General features: G+C 38.8%; 1 protein-coding gene across 1 annotated transcript; it reads left to right on the forward strand.

Annotated features, from left to right (window-relative positions):
- Nucleotides 1–12,474: 12,474 nt before the first annotated feature.
- LOC124554928 (piggyBac transposable element-derived protein 4-like) lies at nt 12,475–14,196 on the forward strand. The gene is made up of 2 exons (XM_047128620.1): nt 12,475–13,242; nt 13,354–14,196. Exons 1-2 carry the CDS (start codon nt 12,475–12,477, stop codon nt 14,194–14,196), a joined length of 1,611 nt encoding a protein of 536 aa, XP_046984576.1.
- The last annotated feature ends 4,213 nt before the right edge of the window (nt 14,197–18,409 follow it).

Here is an 18,409-nt window from a genome sequence, read left to right on the forward strand (position 1 = left end):
CAAGAAATCTGTATCTTCTTACTGTCTATGTTTTGAACCATTCCTGTGACACTAGTTATAGATTCTGATGCTTCACTTCAGGTGTACTGTACCCCTCTGACCTTCTTATTGACGATGAAACACAGAAATTTCGTCGGAATTAAATTCAAAATACACAATGCCCACTTAGGTACAAGAAAACTGACTAGTCTTACTGTCTATGTTTGAACCATTCCTGTGACACTAGTTATTTATTCCGAAGCTTCACTTCAAGCTTACTGTATCCCTCTGGCCTTCTTATTGACGATGAAACACAGAAATTGCATCGGAATAAAATACAAATGGCTCAATGCCGACTTAAGTACAAGACGACTGACTCTTCTTACTGTCTATGCTTTGAACCATTCCTGTGACACTAGTTATGGATTCCGATTCTTCACTTCAGGTTTACTGAATCCCGCTGACCTTCTTATTGACGATGAAACACAGAAATGGCATCGGAATTAAATACAAAAGGCACAATGCCGACTCAAATACAAGAAGACTGGCTCTTCTTACTGTCTATATTATGAACCTTTTCTGTGACACCGGTTTTGATTCCGATGCTTCACTTCAGGTTTACTGTATCTCTTGGACCTTATTATTGTCGACGAAGCACAGAAATTGCACCGGAATTAAATACAAAAGGCACAATGCGAAGTTATGTACAAAAAAACTGACTTTTCTTACTCTCTATGTTTTGAACCATTCCTGTGACACTAGTTATAGATTCCGATGCTTCACTTCAGGTTTACTGTATCCCTCTGACCTCCTTATTAACGATGACACACAGAAATTGCACCGGAATTAAATACAAAAGGCACAATGCGAATTTAAGTACAAAAAATTTGACTCTTCTTACTTTCTATGTTTTGAACCATTCCTGTGACACTAGTTATAGATTCCGATGCTTCACTTCAGGTTTACTGTATCCCTCTGACCGTCGTATTGACGATGAAACACAGAAATGCATCGGAATTAAATACAAAATCCACAATGCCGACTCAAGTACGAGAAGGCTGGCTCTTCATACTGTCTATGTTTTGAACCTTTCCTGTGAGACCGGTTTTAGATTCCGACGCTTCACATCAGGTTTACTGTACCCTCTGACGATCTTATTGACGATGAAACACAGAAATTGCATCGGAATTAAATACAAAAGGGACAATGCCAACTTAGGTACAAGAAAACTGACTCTTCTTACTGTCTATGTTTTGAACCATTCATGTGACACTAGTTATAGATTCCGATGCTTCACATCAGGTTTAATGTATTTCTTGGACCTTCTTATTGATGTCAAAACACAGAATTTGTATCGGAATTAAATTCAAAAGGCACAATGCCGACTCAAGTACAAGAAGACTGGCTCTTCTTACTGTCTATGTTTTAAACCATTCCTGGGACACTAGTTATAGATTCCGATGCTTCACTTCAGGTTTACTGTATCCCTCTCACCTTCTTATTGACGATGAAACACAGAAATTGCGTCGGAAATTAATACCAAAGGCACAATTCTGACTCAAGTACAAGAAGGCTGGCTCAACATACTGTCTATGCTTTGAAACTTTCCTGTGAGACCGGTTTTAAATTCCGATGCTTCACATCAGGTTTACTGTATCCCATGGACCTTCTTATTGACCACGAAACACAGAAATTGCATCGGAATTAAATACAAAAGCACAATGCCTACTTAATTACAAGAAAACTGACTCATCTAACTGTCTATGTTTTGAACCATTCCTGTGACACTAGTTGTCTATTCCGATGCTTCACTTCAGGTTTACTGTACCCTCTGACGATGTTATTGACGATGAAACACAGAAATTGCATCGGAATTAAATACAAAAGGCTCATTGCCGACTTAAGTACAAGAAAACTGACTCTTCTTACTGTCTATGCTTTGAACCATTCCTGTGACACTAGTTATAGATTCCGATTCTTCACTTCAGGTTTACTGTATCCCTCGGACCCTATTATTGACGACGAAACACAGAAATTGCATCGGAATTAAATACAAAAGGCACAATGCCGATTTAAGTACAAAAAAACTGACTCTTCTTACTATCTATATTTTGAACCATTCCTGTGACACTAGTTATTGATTCCGATGCTTCACTTCAGGTTTACTGTATCCCTCTGACCTCCTTATTGACGATGAAACACAGAAATTGCATCGGAATTAAAAACAAAAGGCACAACGCCGACTCAACTACAAGAAGACTGGCTCTTCTTACTGTCTATGTTTTAAACCATTCCTGTGACACTAGTTATAGATTCCAATGCTTCAATTCAGTTTTACTGTATCCCTCTCGCCTTCTTATGACGATGAAACACAGAAATTGCATCGGAATTAAATACACAAAGCACAATGCCGACATAAGTACAAGAAAACTGACTCTTCTTACTGTCTAAGTTTTGAACCATTCCTGTGACACTAGTTATAAATTCCGATGCCTCACTTCAGCTTTATAGTATCCCTCTGACCTTCTTATTGACGATGAAACACAGAAATTGCATCGGAATTAAATACAAAAGGCACAATGCCGACTCAAGTACAAGAAGGCTGGCTCTTCATACTGTCTACGTTTTGAACCTTTCCTGTGAGACCGGTTTTAGATTCCGATGCTTCACTTCAGGTTTACTGTATCCCATGGACCTTCTTATTGTCCACGAAACACAGATATTGCATCGGAATTAAATACAAAAGGCACAATGCCTACTTAAGTACAAGAAAACTGACTCTTCTTACTGTCTATGTTTTGAACCATTCCTGGGACACTAGTTATAGATTCCGATGCTTCACTTCAGGTTTACTGTATCCCTCTCACCTTCTTATTGACGATGAAACACAGAAATTGCGTCGGAAATTAATACCAAAGGCACAATTCTGACTCAAGTACAAGGAGACTGGCTCTTCCTACTGTCTATGTTTTGAACCATTCCTGTGCCACTAGTTACAGATTTCGATGGTTCACATCAGGTTTAATGTATTCCTCTGACCTTCTTATTGACGATGAAACACAGATATTGCATCGGAATTAAATACAAAAGGCACAATGCCGTCTTAAGTACACGAAAACTGAATCTTCTTACTGTCTATGTTTTGAACCATTCCTGTGACACTAGTTATAGATTCCGATGCTTCACTTCAGGTTTACTGTATCCCTCTGACCTTCGTATTGACGATGAAACACCGAAATTTCGTCGGAATTAAATACAAAAGTCACAATGTCCACTTAAGTACAAGAAAACTGACTCGTCTTACTGTCTATGTTTTGAACAATTCCTGTAACACTAGTTATATATTCCGATGCTTCACTTCAAGCTTACTGTATCCCTCTGACCTTATTGACGATGAAACACAGAAATTGCATCGGAATTCAATACAAAAGGCTCAATGAAGACTTAAGTACAAGAAGACTGAATCTTCGTACTGTCTATGATTTGAACCATTCCTGTGACACTAGTTATAGATTCCGATTCTTCACTTCAAGTTTACTGTATCACTTGGACCCTATTATTGACGACGAAACACAGAAATTGCATCGGAATTAAATACAAAAGGCACAATGCCGATTTAAGTACAAAAAAACTGACTTTTCTTACTATCTATGTTTTGAACCATTCCTGTGACACTAGTTATTGATTCCGATGCTTCACTTCAGGTTTACTGTATCCCTCTGACCTCCTTATTGACAATGAAACACAGAAATTACATCGGAATTAAAAACAAAAAGCACAACGCCGACTCAACTACAAGAAGACTTGCTCTTCTTACTGTCTATGTTTTAAACCATTCCTGTGACACTAGTTATAGATTCCGATGCTTCAATTCAGTTTCACTGTATCCCTCTCACCTTCTTATGACAATGAAACACAGAAATTGCATCGGAATTAAATACAAAAAGCACAATGCCGACATAAGTACAAGAAAACTGACTCTTCTTACTGTCTAAGTTTTGAACCATTCCTGTGACACTAGTTATAAATTCCGATGCTTCACTTCAGCTTTATTGTATCCCTCCGACCTTCTTATTGACGATGAAACACAGAAATTGCATCGGAATTAAATACAAAAGGCACAATGCCGACTCAAGTACAAGAAGGCTGCGTCTTCATACTGTCTACGTTTTGAACCTTTCCTGTGAGACCGGTTTTAGATTCCGATGCTTCACTTCAGGTTTACTGTATCCCATGGACCTTCTAATTGACCACGAAACACAGAAATTGCATCGGAATTAAATACAAAAGGCACAATGCCTACTTAAGTACAAGAAAACTGTCTCTTCTTACTGTCTATGTTTTGAACCATTCCTGTGACACTAGTTATAGATTCCGATGCTTCACTTCAGGTTTACTGTATCCCTCTGACCTTATATTGACGATGAAACATAGAAAATGCATCGGAATTAAATACAAAAGGCTCAATGCCGACTTAAGTACAAGAAAACTGACTCTTCTTACTGTCTATGTTTTGAACCATTCCTGTGACACTAGTTATAGATTCCGATGCTTCACTTCAGCTTTCCTGTATCCCTCTCACCCTCTTATTGTCGATGAAACACAGATATTGCATCGGAATTAAATACAAAAGGCACAATGCCGACTCAAGTACAAGAAGACTGGCTCTTCTTACTGTCTATGTTTTGAACCATTCCTGTGACACTAGTTATGGATTCGAATGCTCGACTTCAGGTTCACTGCCTCCCTCTGAACTTCTTATTGGCGGTGAAACACAGAAATTACATCGGAATTAATTACAAAAGGCACAATGCCGACTTAAGTACAAGAAAACTGACTCTTCTTACTGTCTATGTTTTGAACCATTCCAGTGACACTAGTTATAGATTCCGATGCTTCAATTCAGGTTTACTTTATCCCTCTCACCTTCTTATAGACGATGAAACACAGAAATTGCATCGGAATTAAATACAAAAAGCACAATGCCGACTTAAGTACAAGAAAACTGACTCATCTTACTGTCTAGCTTTTGAACCACTCCTGTGGCACTTGTTATAGTTTCCGATGCTTCACTTCAGGTTTACTGTATCCCTCGGACCTTCTTACTGAAGATGAAACATAGAAATTGCATCGGAAATTAATACAAAAGGCACAATGCCGACTTAAGTACAAGAAGACTGACTCTTCTTACTGTCTATGTTTTGAACCATTCCTGTGACACTAGTTGTAGATTCCGATGCTTCACTTTAGGTTACTGTATCCCTCCGACCTCCTTATTGACGATGAAACTTAGAAATTGCATCGGAATTAAATACAAAAGGCTCAATGCCGACTTTAGTACAAGAAGACTGACTCTTCTTACTGTCTATGCTTTGAACCATTATTGTGACACTAGTTATAGATTCCGATTCTTCACTTCGGGTGTACTGTATCCCCCTGACCTTCTTATTGACGATGAAACACAGAAATTGCATCGGAATTAAATACAAAAGGCACAATGCCGACTCAAGTACAAGAAGACTGGCTCTTCTTACTGTCTATGATTTAAACCATTCCTGTGACACTAGTTATATATTCCGATGCTTCACTTCAAGCTTACTGTATCCCTCAGCCCTTCTTAATGACGATGAAACACAGAAATTGCATCGGAATTAAATACAGAAGGCTCAATGCCGACTGTAGTACAGAAGACTGACTCTTCTTACTGTCTATGCTTTGAACCATTATTGTGACACTAGTTATAGATTCCGATTCTTCACTTCGGGTGTACTGTATCCCCCTGACCTTCTTATTGACGATGAAACACAGAAATTGCATCGGAATTAAATACAAAAGGCACAATGCCGACTCAAGTACAAGAAGACTGGCTCTTCTTACTGTCTATGATTTAAACCATTCCTGTGACACTAATTATAGATTCCGATGCTTCAATTCAGTTTTACTGTATCCCTATGACCTTCTTATTGACGATGAAACACGAAAATTGCTTCGGAATGAAATACAAAACGCACAATGCCGTCTTAAGTACAAGAAAACTGACTCTTCTTACTGTTTATGTTTTGAACCATTCCTGTGACACTAGTTATAGATTCCGATGCTTCACCTCAGGTTTTCTGTATCCCTCTGACCTTTTTATTGACGATGAAACGCAGAAGTTTAATCGGTATTAAATACAAAAGACACAATGCCCACTTAAGTACAAGAAAACTGACTCATCTTACTGTCTATCTTTTGAACCATTCCTGTGACACTAGTTATAGATTCCGATGCTTCACTTCCGGTTTACTGTATCCCTCTGACCTTCTTATTGACGATGAAACACAGAAATAGCATCGGAATTAAATACAAAAGGCACAATGCCGACTTATGTACAAGGAAAAACTGACTCTTCTTACTGTCTATGTTTTAACCATTCCTGTGAAACTAGTTATAGATTCCGATGCTTCACTTCAGGTTTACTGTATCCCTCTGTCTTTCTTATTGACGAGGAAACACAGAGATTGCATCGGAATTAAATACAAAAGGCACAATGCCGACTTAAGTACAAGAAAACTGACTCTTCTTACTGTCTATGTTTTGAACCATTCATGTGACATAGTTATAAATTCCGATGCTTCACTTCAGGTTTACTGTATCCCTCTGACCTTCTTATTGACGATGAAACACAGAAATTTCAACGGAATTAAATACAAAGGGCACAATTCCGACTTAAGTACAAGAAATCTTACTCTTGTTACTGTCTATGTTTTGAACCATTCCTGTGACACTAGTTATAGATTTCGATGCTTCACTTCAGGTTTACTGTATCCCTCTGACCTTCTTATTGACGATGAAACACAGAAATTGCATCGGAATTAGATACAAAAGGCACAATGCCTACTTAAGTACTAGAAAACTGACTCTTCTTACTGTCTATGTTTTGAACCATTCCTGTGACACCAGTTATAGATTCCGATGCTTCACGTCAGGTTTACTGTACCCTCTGACGATCTTATTGACGATGAAACACAGAAATTGAATCGGCATTAAATATGAATGGGACAATGCCAACATAAGTACAAGAAAACTGACTCTTCTTACTGTCTATGATTTGAACCATTCCTGTGACACTAGTTATAGATTCCGATGCTTCACTTCAGGTTTAATGTATCCCTTGGACCTTCTTATTGACGACGAAACACAGAATTTGCATCGGAATTAAATTCAAAAGGCACAATGCCGACTTAAGTACAAGAAAACTGACTCTTCTTACTGTCTATGTTTTGAACCATTCCTGTGACACTAGTTATAGATTCCGATGCTTCACTTCAGGTTTACTGTATCCCTCTGACCTTATATTGACGATGAAACACAGAAATTGCATCGGAATGAAATACAAAAGGCTCAATGCCGACTTCAGTACAAGAAGACTGTCTCATCTTACTCTCTATGTTTTGAACCATTCCTGTGACGCTAGTTATAGATTCCGATGCTTCACTTCAGGTTTACTGTAGCCCTCTGACCTTCTTATTTACGATGAAACACAGAAATTGCATCGGAATTAAATACAAAAGGTACAATTCCGACTCAAGTACAAGAAGACTGGCTGTTCTTACTGTCTATGTTTTGAACCATTCCTGTGACACTAGTTATAGATTCCGATGCTTCACTTCAGGTTCACTGTATCCCTCTGACCTCCTTATTGTCGATGAAACACAGAAATTGCATCGGAATTAAATACAAAAGGCACAATGCCGACTCAAGTACAAGAAGTCTGGCTCTTCGTACTGTCTATGTTTTGAAGCATTCCTGTCACACTAGTTATGGATTCGGATGCTCGACTTCAGGTTCACTGCCTCCCTCTGAACTTCTTATTGGCGGTGAACCACAGTAGTTGCATCGGAATTAAATACAAAAGGTACAATGCCGACTTCAGTATAAGAAAACTGACTCTTCTTACTGTGTATGTTTTGAACCATTCCTGTGACACTAGTTATAGATTCCGATGCATCACTTCAGGTTTACAGTATCCCTCTGACCTTCTTATAGACGATGGAACACAGATATTGCATCAGAATTAAATCAAAAGGCACAATGCCGACTTAAGTACAAGAAAACTCACTCTTCTTACTGTCTATGTTTTGAACCATACCTGTGACACTAGTTATAGATTCCGATGCTTCACTTCATGTTTACTGTATCAGTCTGACCTTCTTATGGATGATGAAACACAGAAATTGCATCGGAATTACATACAAAAGGCACAATGCCTACTTAAGTACAAGAAAACTGACTCCTCTTACTGTCTATGTTTTGAACCATTACTGTGACACTAGTTATAGATTCTGATGCTTCACTTCAGGTGTACTGCATCCCTCTGACCTTCTTATTAACGATGAAACACAGAAATTGCATCGTAATTAAATACAAAAGCACAATGCCTACTTAAGTAAAAGATAACTGACTCTTCTTACTGTCTATGCTTTGAACCATTGCTGTGCCAGTAGTTATAGATTCCGATGCTTCGCATCAGCTTTATTGTATCCCTCTGACCTTCTTATTGACGATGAAACACAGATATTGCATCGGAATTAAATCCTACGGCATAATGCCGGCTTAAGTACAAGAAATCTGAATCATCTTACTGTCTATGTTTTGAACCATTCCTGTGACACTAGTTATAGATTCCGATGCTTCACTTCAGGTTTACTGTATCCTTCTGACCTTCTTATTGACGATGAAACACAGAAATTTCATCGGAATTAAATACAAAAGACACAATGCCCACTTAAGTACAAGAAAACTGACTCGTCTTACTGTCTATGATGTGAACCATTCCTGTGACACTAGTTATTTATTCCGATGCCTCACGTCAAGCTTACTGTATCCATCTGACCTTCTTATTGACGATGAAACACAAAAATTGCATCGGAAGTAAATACAAATGGCTCAATGATGACTTAAGTACAAGAAGACTGACTCTTCTTACTGTCTATGCCTTGAACCATTCCTGGGACACTAGTTATAGATTCCGATTCTTCACTTCAGGTTTACTGAATCCCGCTGACCTTCTTTTTGACGATGATACACAGAAATTGCATCGGAATTAAATACAAAAGGCACAATGCCGACTCAAATACAAGAAGACTGGCTCTCCTTACTGTCTAAGTTATGAACCTTTCCTGTGTCACCGGTTTTGATTCCGATGTTTCACTTCAGGTTTACTGTATCCCTTGGACCTTATTATTGACGACGAAACACAGAAATTGCACCGGAATTAAATACAAAAGGCACAATGCCTACTTAAGTACAAGAAAACTGACTCCTCTTACTGTCGATGTTTTGAACCATTCCTGTGACACTAGTTATAGATTCTGATGCTTCACTTCAGGTGTACTGCATCCCTCTGACCTTCTTATTGACGATGAAACACAGAAATTGCATCGGAATTAAATACAAAAGCACATTGCCTACTTCAGTACGAGATAACTGACCCTTCTTACTGTCTATGCTTTGAACCATTGCTGTGCCAGTAGTTATAGATTCCGATGCTTCGCATCAGGTTGGTTGTATCCCTCTGACCTTCTTATTGACGATGAAACACAGAAATTGCACCGGAATTAAATCCTAAGGCATAATGCGTATTAAGTACAAGAAATCTGAATCATCTTACTGTCTATGTTTTGAACCATTCCTGTGACACTAGTTATGGATTCCGATGCTTCACTTCAGGTTTACTGTATCCTTCTGACCTTCTTATTGACGATGAAACACAGAAATTGCATCGGAATTAAATACAAATGGCTCAATGACGACTTAAGTACAAGAAGACTGACTCTTCTTACTGTCTATGCCTTGAACCATTCCTGTGACACTAGTTATAGATTCCGATTCTTCACTTCAGGTTTACTGAATCCCGCTGACCTTCTTTTTGACGATGAAACACAGAAATTGCATCGGAATTAAATACAAAAGGCACAATGCCGACTCAAATACAAGAAGACTGGCTCTTCTTACTGTCTATGTTATGAACCATTCCTGTGACACTAGTTATGGATTCCGATGCTTCACTTCAGGTTTACTGTACCCTCTGACGATCTTATTGACGATGAAACACAGAAATTGCATCGGAATTAAATACAAAAGCACAATGCCTACTTAAGTACGAGATAACTGACTCATCTTACTTTCTATGTTTTGAACCATTCCTGTGACACTAGTTATAGATTCCGATGCTTCACTTCATGTTTACTGTATCAGTCTGACCTTCTTATTAACGGTGAAACACAGAAATTGCATCGGAATTACATACAAAAGGCACAATGCCTACTTAAGTACAAGAAAACTGACTCCTCTTACTGTCGATGTTTTGAACCATTCCTGTGACACTAGTTATTTATTCCGATGCCTCACGCCAAGCTTACTGTATCCATCTGACCTTCTTATTGACGATGAAATACAGAAATTGCATCGGAATTAAATACAAATGGCTCAATGACGACTTAAGTACAAGAAGACTGACTCTTCTTACTGTCTATGCCTTGAACCATTCCTGTGACACTAGTTATAAATTCCGATGCTTCACTTCAGGTTTACTCTATTCCTCTGACCTCCTTATTGACGATTAAACACAGAAATTGCATCGGAATTAAGTACAAAAGGCACAATGCCGACTCAAGTACAAGAAGATGGCTCTTCTTAATGTCTATGTTTTAAACCATTCCTGTGACACTAGTTATAGATTCCGATGCTTCAATTCAGTTTTACTGTATCCCTCTGACCTTCGTATTGACGATGAAACACAGAAATTGCATCGGAATTTAATACAAAATGCACAATGGCTAATTAAGTACAAGAAAACTGACTCTTCTTACTGTCTATGTTTTGAACCATTCCTGTGACACTAGTTATGGATTCCGATGCTTCACTTCAGGTTTACTGTATCCCTCTGACCTTCTTACTGACGATGAAACACGGAAAATGCATCGGAATTAAATACAAAAGGCTCAATGCCGACATAAGTACAAGAAGACTGTCTCATCTTACTCTCTTTGTTTTGAACCCTTCCTGTGACACTAGTTATAGATTCCGATGCTTCACTTCAGCTTTACTGTATCCCTCTCACCTTCTTATTGACGATGAAACACAGAGATTGCAGCGGAATTAAATACAAAAGGCACAATGCCTACTTAAGTACAAGAAAACTGACTCTTCTTACTGTCTATGTTTTGAACCATTCCTCTGGCACTAGTTATAGATTCCGATGCTTCCCTTCAGGTTTACTGTACCCTCTGACGATCTTATTGACGATGAAACACAGAAATTGCATCTGAATGAAATACAAAAGGGACAATGCCAACTTAAGTACAAGAAAACTGACTCTTCTTACTGTCTATGTTTTGACCCTTACTGTGACACTACTTATAGATTCCGATGCTTCACTTCAGGTTTACTGTATCCCTCTGACCTTATATTGACGATGAAACACGGAAAATGCATCGCAATTAAATACAAAAGGCTCAATGCCGACTTAAGTACAAGACGACTGTCTCATCTTACTCTCTTTGGTTTGAACCCTTCCTGTGACACTAGTTATAGATTCCGATGCTTTACTTTAGCTTTACTGTATCCCTCTCACTTTCTTATTGACGATGAAACACAGAGATTGCATCGGAATTAAATACAAAAGGCACAATTCCGACTCAACTCTTACTGTCTATGTTTTGAACCATTCCTGTGACACTAGTTACAGATTCCGATGCTTCACGTCAGGTTTACTGTATCCCTCTGACCTCCTCATTGTCGATGAAACACAGATATTGCATCGGAATTAAATACAAAAGGCACAATGCCGACTCAAGTACAAGAAGACTGGCTCTTCTTACTGTCTATGTTTTGAACCATTCCTGTGACACTAGTTATGGATTCGGATGCTCGACTTCAGGTTCACTGCCTCCCTCTGAACTTCTTATAGACGATGAAACACAGAAATTGCATCGGAATTAAATACAAAATGCACAATGCCGACTTAAGTACAAGAAAACTTACTCTTCTTACTGTCTATGTTTTGAACCACTCCTGTGACACTAGTTACAGTTTCCGATGCTTCACTTCAGGTTTACTGTATCCCTCGGACCTTCGTATTGAAGATGAAACATTGAAATTGCATCGGAAATTAATACAAAGGGCACAATGCCGACTTAAGTACAAGAAGACTGACACTGCCTACTGTCTATGTTTTGAACCATTCCTGTGACACTAGTTATAGATTCCGATGCTTCACTTAACACGTTCACTGCCATCGGCGCACCAGCGCGTCCGGCCGATACTAGTGCATATGCCGTCGACGCGCCTGCGCGGCGAGACACTCAGCTGTTTCTCAGCGCCACAGTTTAGTCGGGCACAGCCATTCGGTGTGGTTCATTGCGCAGGCACTCTAAGAACGTATTGTTTTCAATTTTTGCGGGTGCGGTTCGTGTGTTTTCCCTACAGTTTTTCTCTGTTGTGGGACTGAAAATGGAAGACAATCGTGACACGGCGGGCCCTTCAGAACCTAAGAAACGTAAAACACAGGACACAAGAAACGTACAAAAACTAACGGATGCGGAATTATTACGAATATTAGAAGAAAGCGATTCGGAAACGGAACTGGCCAGTGAGGAGGACGGCGTGGAATCCAGTGAAGAGTCTGACGGAGCCGAGTTTGTTTTAGATGAGACTGTAGAAATGGCTGTGAATCCTAGCGACAGGGAAATGGCAGAAGGAGTGGTAACAAGAGATAACGCAGCTGATACAACTGTTGCGTGGGAAAGAGAGCCAGTTGGAATGATAAATTGCCCATTTATAAAAAATGAGGGACTGCTTATTCAACCGACGGAAAACACTCCCTTAGATTATTTTCGTCTTTTGCTGACGGACGAATTTCTATTGACAGTTGTAGAAGAAACAAATCGAAACGCGATTGAATTATTCCTTTCTGCGGGAACCAAAGGACAATCACGAATAAACTGTTGGAAAGATGTGACTGTTGGCGAATTGTTAGTGTTCTTGGGAGTTTTCCTGCACATGGGAAATGTAAAGATGAGGAATTTGCAGGACTATTGGAAAAAGGACGCTTTATTCAACGTGAAAGGAATTGCCGATAGTATTTCACGAAATCGTTTTCTGCTAATACTACGTGCATTACACTTTTCTGAAAATCCAAAACAGGGCAAACCAACACCATCCGACAGGTTGTATAAAATACGTCCCGTTATCAATTTTTTCAATGAAAGGATGTGCCAAGTTTACTACCCTGGACGGGAACTGTCTCTGGACGAATCAATGATCCTTTGGCGTGGACGATTACTTTTCCGCCAATACATCAAAAACAAAAAGCACAAATATGGCATAAAGCTATATATTTTGACAACTCCCACTGGAATGGTCCTAAAATTCGCGGTATACACTGGCATGCTGGACGATTTAGGAGGAAGAGGCCATGCGCAAAAAATTGTTCTTCATTTACTAGATGAAAAGTTGAATGCTGGTCACCATGTGTACATGGACAATTACTATAACAGCTTCGCATTGGCAAAGCTGCTCCTGGATAAGAAGACCCACTGCACGGGAACTCTGAGGGCGAATAGGAAGGATACACCCAAGGAAATACAGGAAGCAAAACTACGAAAAGGTGAAGCCGTTGCCAGATTTGCGGAAGGAGTTATGATAGGTAAGTGGCGTGATAAGAGGGAGGTTTGCTACATTTCTAATGCATTTACAAATGAAATGGTTGAGGTTGAAACCGAAAGAAAGGAGAAGAAATCTAAGCCCTTGGCCATTGTAAACTACAATAAATTTATGGCGGGAGTTGATCGGCACGATCAGATGTTATCATATTACCTCTCGGAACGCAAAACCATACGCTGGTACAAGAAACTTTTTATCCACGTTGTGGAAATGATACTGACAAACGCACATGCCCTACACAATAAATATTGTGGCACAAAAATGCCCCTCCAAGAATTTAGACTCAGTATTATAAGAGCACTATTGCCACGAAAGCAGGTAGAACGGCCAGTCAGAAATCCCCAACATGTTGTGGTAAAACGAGAATCAAATGGAAAATCAAAAACACCGCGAAAAAAGTGCAGATCATGCGCCAGCCGTGGACAACGAACAGACACGATTTACGAGTGCCTAGATTGCCCAAATAAAGCAGGATATTGTTTGAATTGTTGTGTTATTCACCACCTCTAAAGGCAGATAGCACTTTCGTTGCTCATTTATTTTTCGACAGTTATGTGTCGGTACTATTCTTAAACTTTGTATTTATTTTATTTGTTTGAGAGTAATGGATAAAGCTCTAGATTGTATTTTTCTTAGATTTGACATACATTTTATTCCAGAAGTTTCTTCGAGATCTTGTGTTTGTATTTGAATGTTTCTACTATATTTTTTGTCCAATAAATATGTCGTTTGTCAGTAGGATGTTTCGTTTCATTTATGAATATAAAATGAAATTGTAGTAACCTAAACTGTCACACTAACCAGGAACAATACACTAGACGCATTGGCGCGTCCACGGCCACCCGCTACAGAATATGGCCTGATATGCCACTGACGCCTTAGTGCGCCCCAAAACAACTTTGATTCACGAGAGTAAATTTGATTGTGTACTTATAAAATAAATACATGTTATATTACTTTTAGCAATATATTTTCAGATTCTATTAAGAAAAATATTGGTTACGTGGCAAAGCAAGGCCAATTACAGTGGCAGTGAACGTGTTAAGGTTTACTGTATCCCTCCGACCTCCTTATTGACGATGAAACTCAGAAATTGCATCGGAATTAAATACAAAAGGCACAATGACGACTTAAGTACAAGAAAACTGACTCTTCTTACTGTCTATGTTTCGAACCATTCCTATGACACTAGTTATAGATTCCGATGCTTCACTTCACGTTTACTGTATCAGTCTGACCTTCTTATTGACGATGAACCACAGAAATTGCATCGGAATTAAATACTAAAGGCACAATGCCGACTCAAATACAAGAAGACTGGCTCTTCTTACTGTCTATGTTATGAACCATTCCTGTGACACCGGTTTTAGATTCCGATGCTTCACTTCAGGTTTACTGTATCCCTTGGACCCTATTATTGACGACGAAACACAGAAATTGCATCGGAATTAAATACAAAAGGCACAATGCCTACTTATGTACAAGAAGACTGGCTCTTCTCATTGTCCATGTTTTAAACCATTCCTGTGACACTAGTTATAGATTCCGATGCTCCAATTTAGTTTTACTGTATCCCTATGACCTTCTTATTGACGATGAAACACAGAAATTGCATCGGAATTAAATACAAAAGCACAATGCCTACTTAAGTACAAGATAACTGACTCTTCTTACTGTCTACGTTTTGAACCATTCCTGTGCGACTAGTTACAGATTTCGATGCTTCACATCATGTTTATTGTATCCCTCTGACCTTCTTATTGACGATGAAACACAGATATTGCATCGGAATTAAATACTAAAGGCACAATGCCGTCTTAAGTACACGAAAACTGAATCTTCTTACTGTCTATTTTTTGAACCATTCCTGTCACACTAGTTAAAGACTCAGATGTTTCACTTCAGGTTTACAGTATCCCTCTCAACTTCGTATTGACGATGAAACACCGAAATTTCATCGGAATTAAATACAATAGTCACAATGCCCACTTAAGTACAAGAAAACTGACTCGTCTTACTGTCTATGTTTTGAACCATTCCTGTGACACTAATTATATATTCCGATGCTTCACTTCAAGCTTACTGCATCCCTCTGACCTTCTTATTGACGATGAAACACAGAAATTGCATCGGAATTAAACACAAAAGGCAGAATGCCGACTCAAGTAAAAGAAGACTGGCTCTTCTTACTGTCTATGTTTTAAATTATTCTTGTGACACTAGTTATAGATTCCGATGCTTCACTTCAGGTTTACTGTATCCCTCTGACCTTATATTGACGATGAAACACAGAGATTGCATCGGAATTAAATACAAAAGGCACAATTCCGACTCAAGTACAGGAAGACTGGCTCTTCTTACTGTCTATGTTTTGAACCATTCCTGTGACACTAGTTACAGATTCCGATGATTCACGTCAGGTTTACTGTATCCCTCTGACCTCCTCATTGTCGATGAAACAAAGATATTGCATCGGAATTAAATACAAAAGGCACAATGCCGACTCAAGTACAAGAAGACTGGCTCTTCTTACTGTCTATATTTTGAACCATTCCTGTGACACTAGTTATGGATTCGGATGCTCGACTTCAGGTTCACTGCCTCCCTCTGAACTTCTTATAGACGATGAAACACAGAAATTGCATCGGAATTAAATACAAAATGCACAATGCCGACTTAAGTACAAGAAAACTTACTCTTCTTACTGTCTATGTTTTGAACCACTCCTGTGACACTAGTTACAGTTTCCGATGCTTCACTTCAGGTTTACTGTATCCCTCGGACCTTCGTATTGAAGATGAAACATTGAAATTGCATCGGAAATTAATACAAAGGGCACAATGCCGACTTAAGTACAAGAAGACTGACACTGCCTACTGTCTATGTTTTGAACCATTCCTGTGACACTAGTTATAGATTCCGATGCTTCACTTAAGGTTTACTGTATCCCTCCGACCTCCTTATTGACGATGAAACTCAGAAATTGCATCGGAATTAAATACAAAAGGCACAATGACGACTTAAGTACAAGAAAACTGACTCTTCTTACTGTCTATGTTTCGAACCATTCCTATGACACTAGTTATAGATTCTGATGCTTCACTTCGCGTTTACTGTATCAGTCTGACCTTCTTATTGACGATGAAACACAGAAATTGCATCGGAATTAAATACTAAAGGCACAATGCCGACTCAAATACAAGAAGACTGGCTCTTCTTACTGTCTATGTTATGAACCATTCCTGTGACACCGGTTTTAGATTCCGATGCTTCACTTCAGGTTTACTGTATCCCTTGGACCCTATTATTGACGACGAAACACAGAAATTGCATCGGAATTAAATACAAAAGGCACAATGCCTACTTATGTACAAGAAGACTGGCTCTTCCCATTGTCCATGTTTTAAACCATTCCTGTGACACTAGTTATAGATTCCGATGCTTCAATTTAGTTTTACTGTATCCCTATGACCTTCTTATTGACGATGAAACACAAAAATTGCTTCGGAATTAAATACAAAATGCACAATGCCGTCTTAAGTACAAGAAAACTGTCTCTTCTTACTGTCTGTGTTTTGAACCATTCCTGTGACACTAGTTATATATTTCGATGTTTCACTTCAAGCTTACTGTATCCCTCTGACCCTCTTATTAACGATGAAGCACAGAAATAGCATCGGAATTAAATACAAATGACGCAATGACGACTTAAGTACAAGAAAACTGACTCTTCTTACTGTCTATGTTTTGAACCATTCCTGTGACACTAGTTATAGATTCCGATGCTTCACTTCATGTTTACCGTATCAGTCTGACCTTCTTATTGACAATGAAACACAGAAATTGCATTGTAATTTTAAACAAAAGGCAAAATGCCGACTTCAGTAGAAGTAAACTGACTCATCTCACTATCTATGTATTGAACCATTCCTGTGACACTACTTATAGATTCAGATACTGCACTTCAGGTTACCTGTATCCCTCTGACCTTCTTGATGACGACGAAACACAGAAATTTCATCGGAATTAAAAAAGCACAATGGCTACTTAAGTACAAGAGAAGTGACTCTTCTTACTGTCTATGATTTGAACCATTCCTGTGCCACTATATATAGATTCCGATGCTTCACTTCAGGTTTACTGTATCCCTCTGACCTTCTTATTGACGATAAAACACAGATATTGCATCGGAGTTAAATACAAAAGGCACAATGCCGTCTTAAGTACAAGAAAACTGACTCTTCAGACTGTCAATGCTTTGAACCATTCCTGTGACACCACTTATAGATTCCGATGCTTCACTTCAGGTTTTCTGTATCCCTCTGCCTTCTTATTGACGATGAAACACAGAGATTGCATAGGAATTAAATACAAAAGGCACAATGCCGATTAAGTACAAGAAGACTGACTCTTCTATTTGTCTATGTTTTGAACCATTCCTGTGACACTAGTTATAGATTCCGATTCTTCACTTCAGGTTTACTGAATCCCTCTGACCTTCCTATTGCCGATGAAACTCAGAAATTGCATCGGAATTAAATACAAAAGGCACAATGCCGACTCAAATACAAGAAGACTGGCTCTTCTTACTGTGTATGCTATGAACCTTTCCTGTGAGACCGGTTTTAGATTCCGATGGTTCACTTCAGGTTTACTGTATCCCTTGGACCTTATTATTGACGATGAAACACAGATATTGCATCGGAATTAAATACAAAAGGCA

Source organism: Schistocerca americana, chromosome X (genome assembly GCF_021461395.2).
Source record: "Schistocerca americana isolate TAMUIC-IGC-003095 chromosome X, iqSchAmer2.1, whole genome shotgun sequence".
Lineage (NCBI taxonomy): Eukaryota > Metazoa > Arthropoda > Insecta > Orthoptera > Acrididae > Schistocerca > Schistocerca americana.

Coding starts and splice junctions, on each gene's coding strand:
- LOC124554928 (XM_047128620.1), top strand. CDS start 12,475: ATGGAAGACAATCGTGACACGGCGGGCCCTTCAGAACCTAAGAAACGT. Junction 13,243..13,353: donor TCAATGAAAGGATGTGCCAA/GTTTACTACCCT, acceptor TATGGCATAAAG/CTATATATTTTGACAACTCC.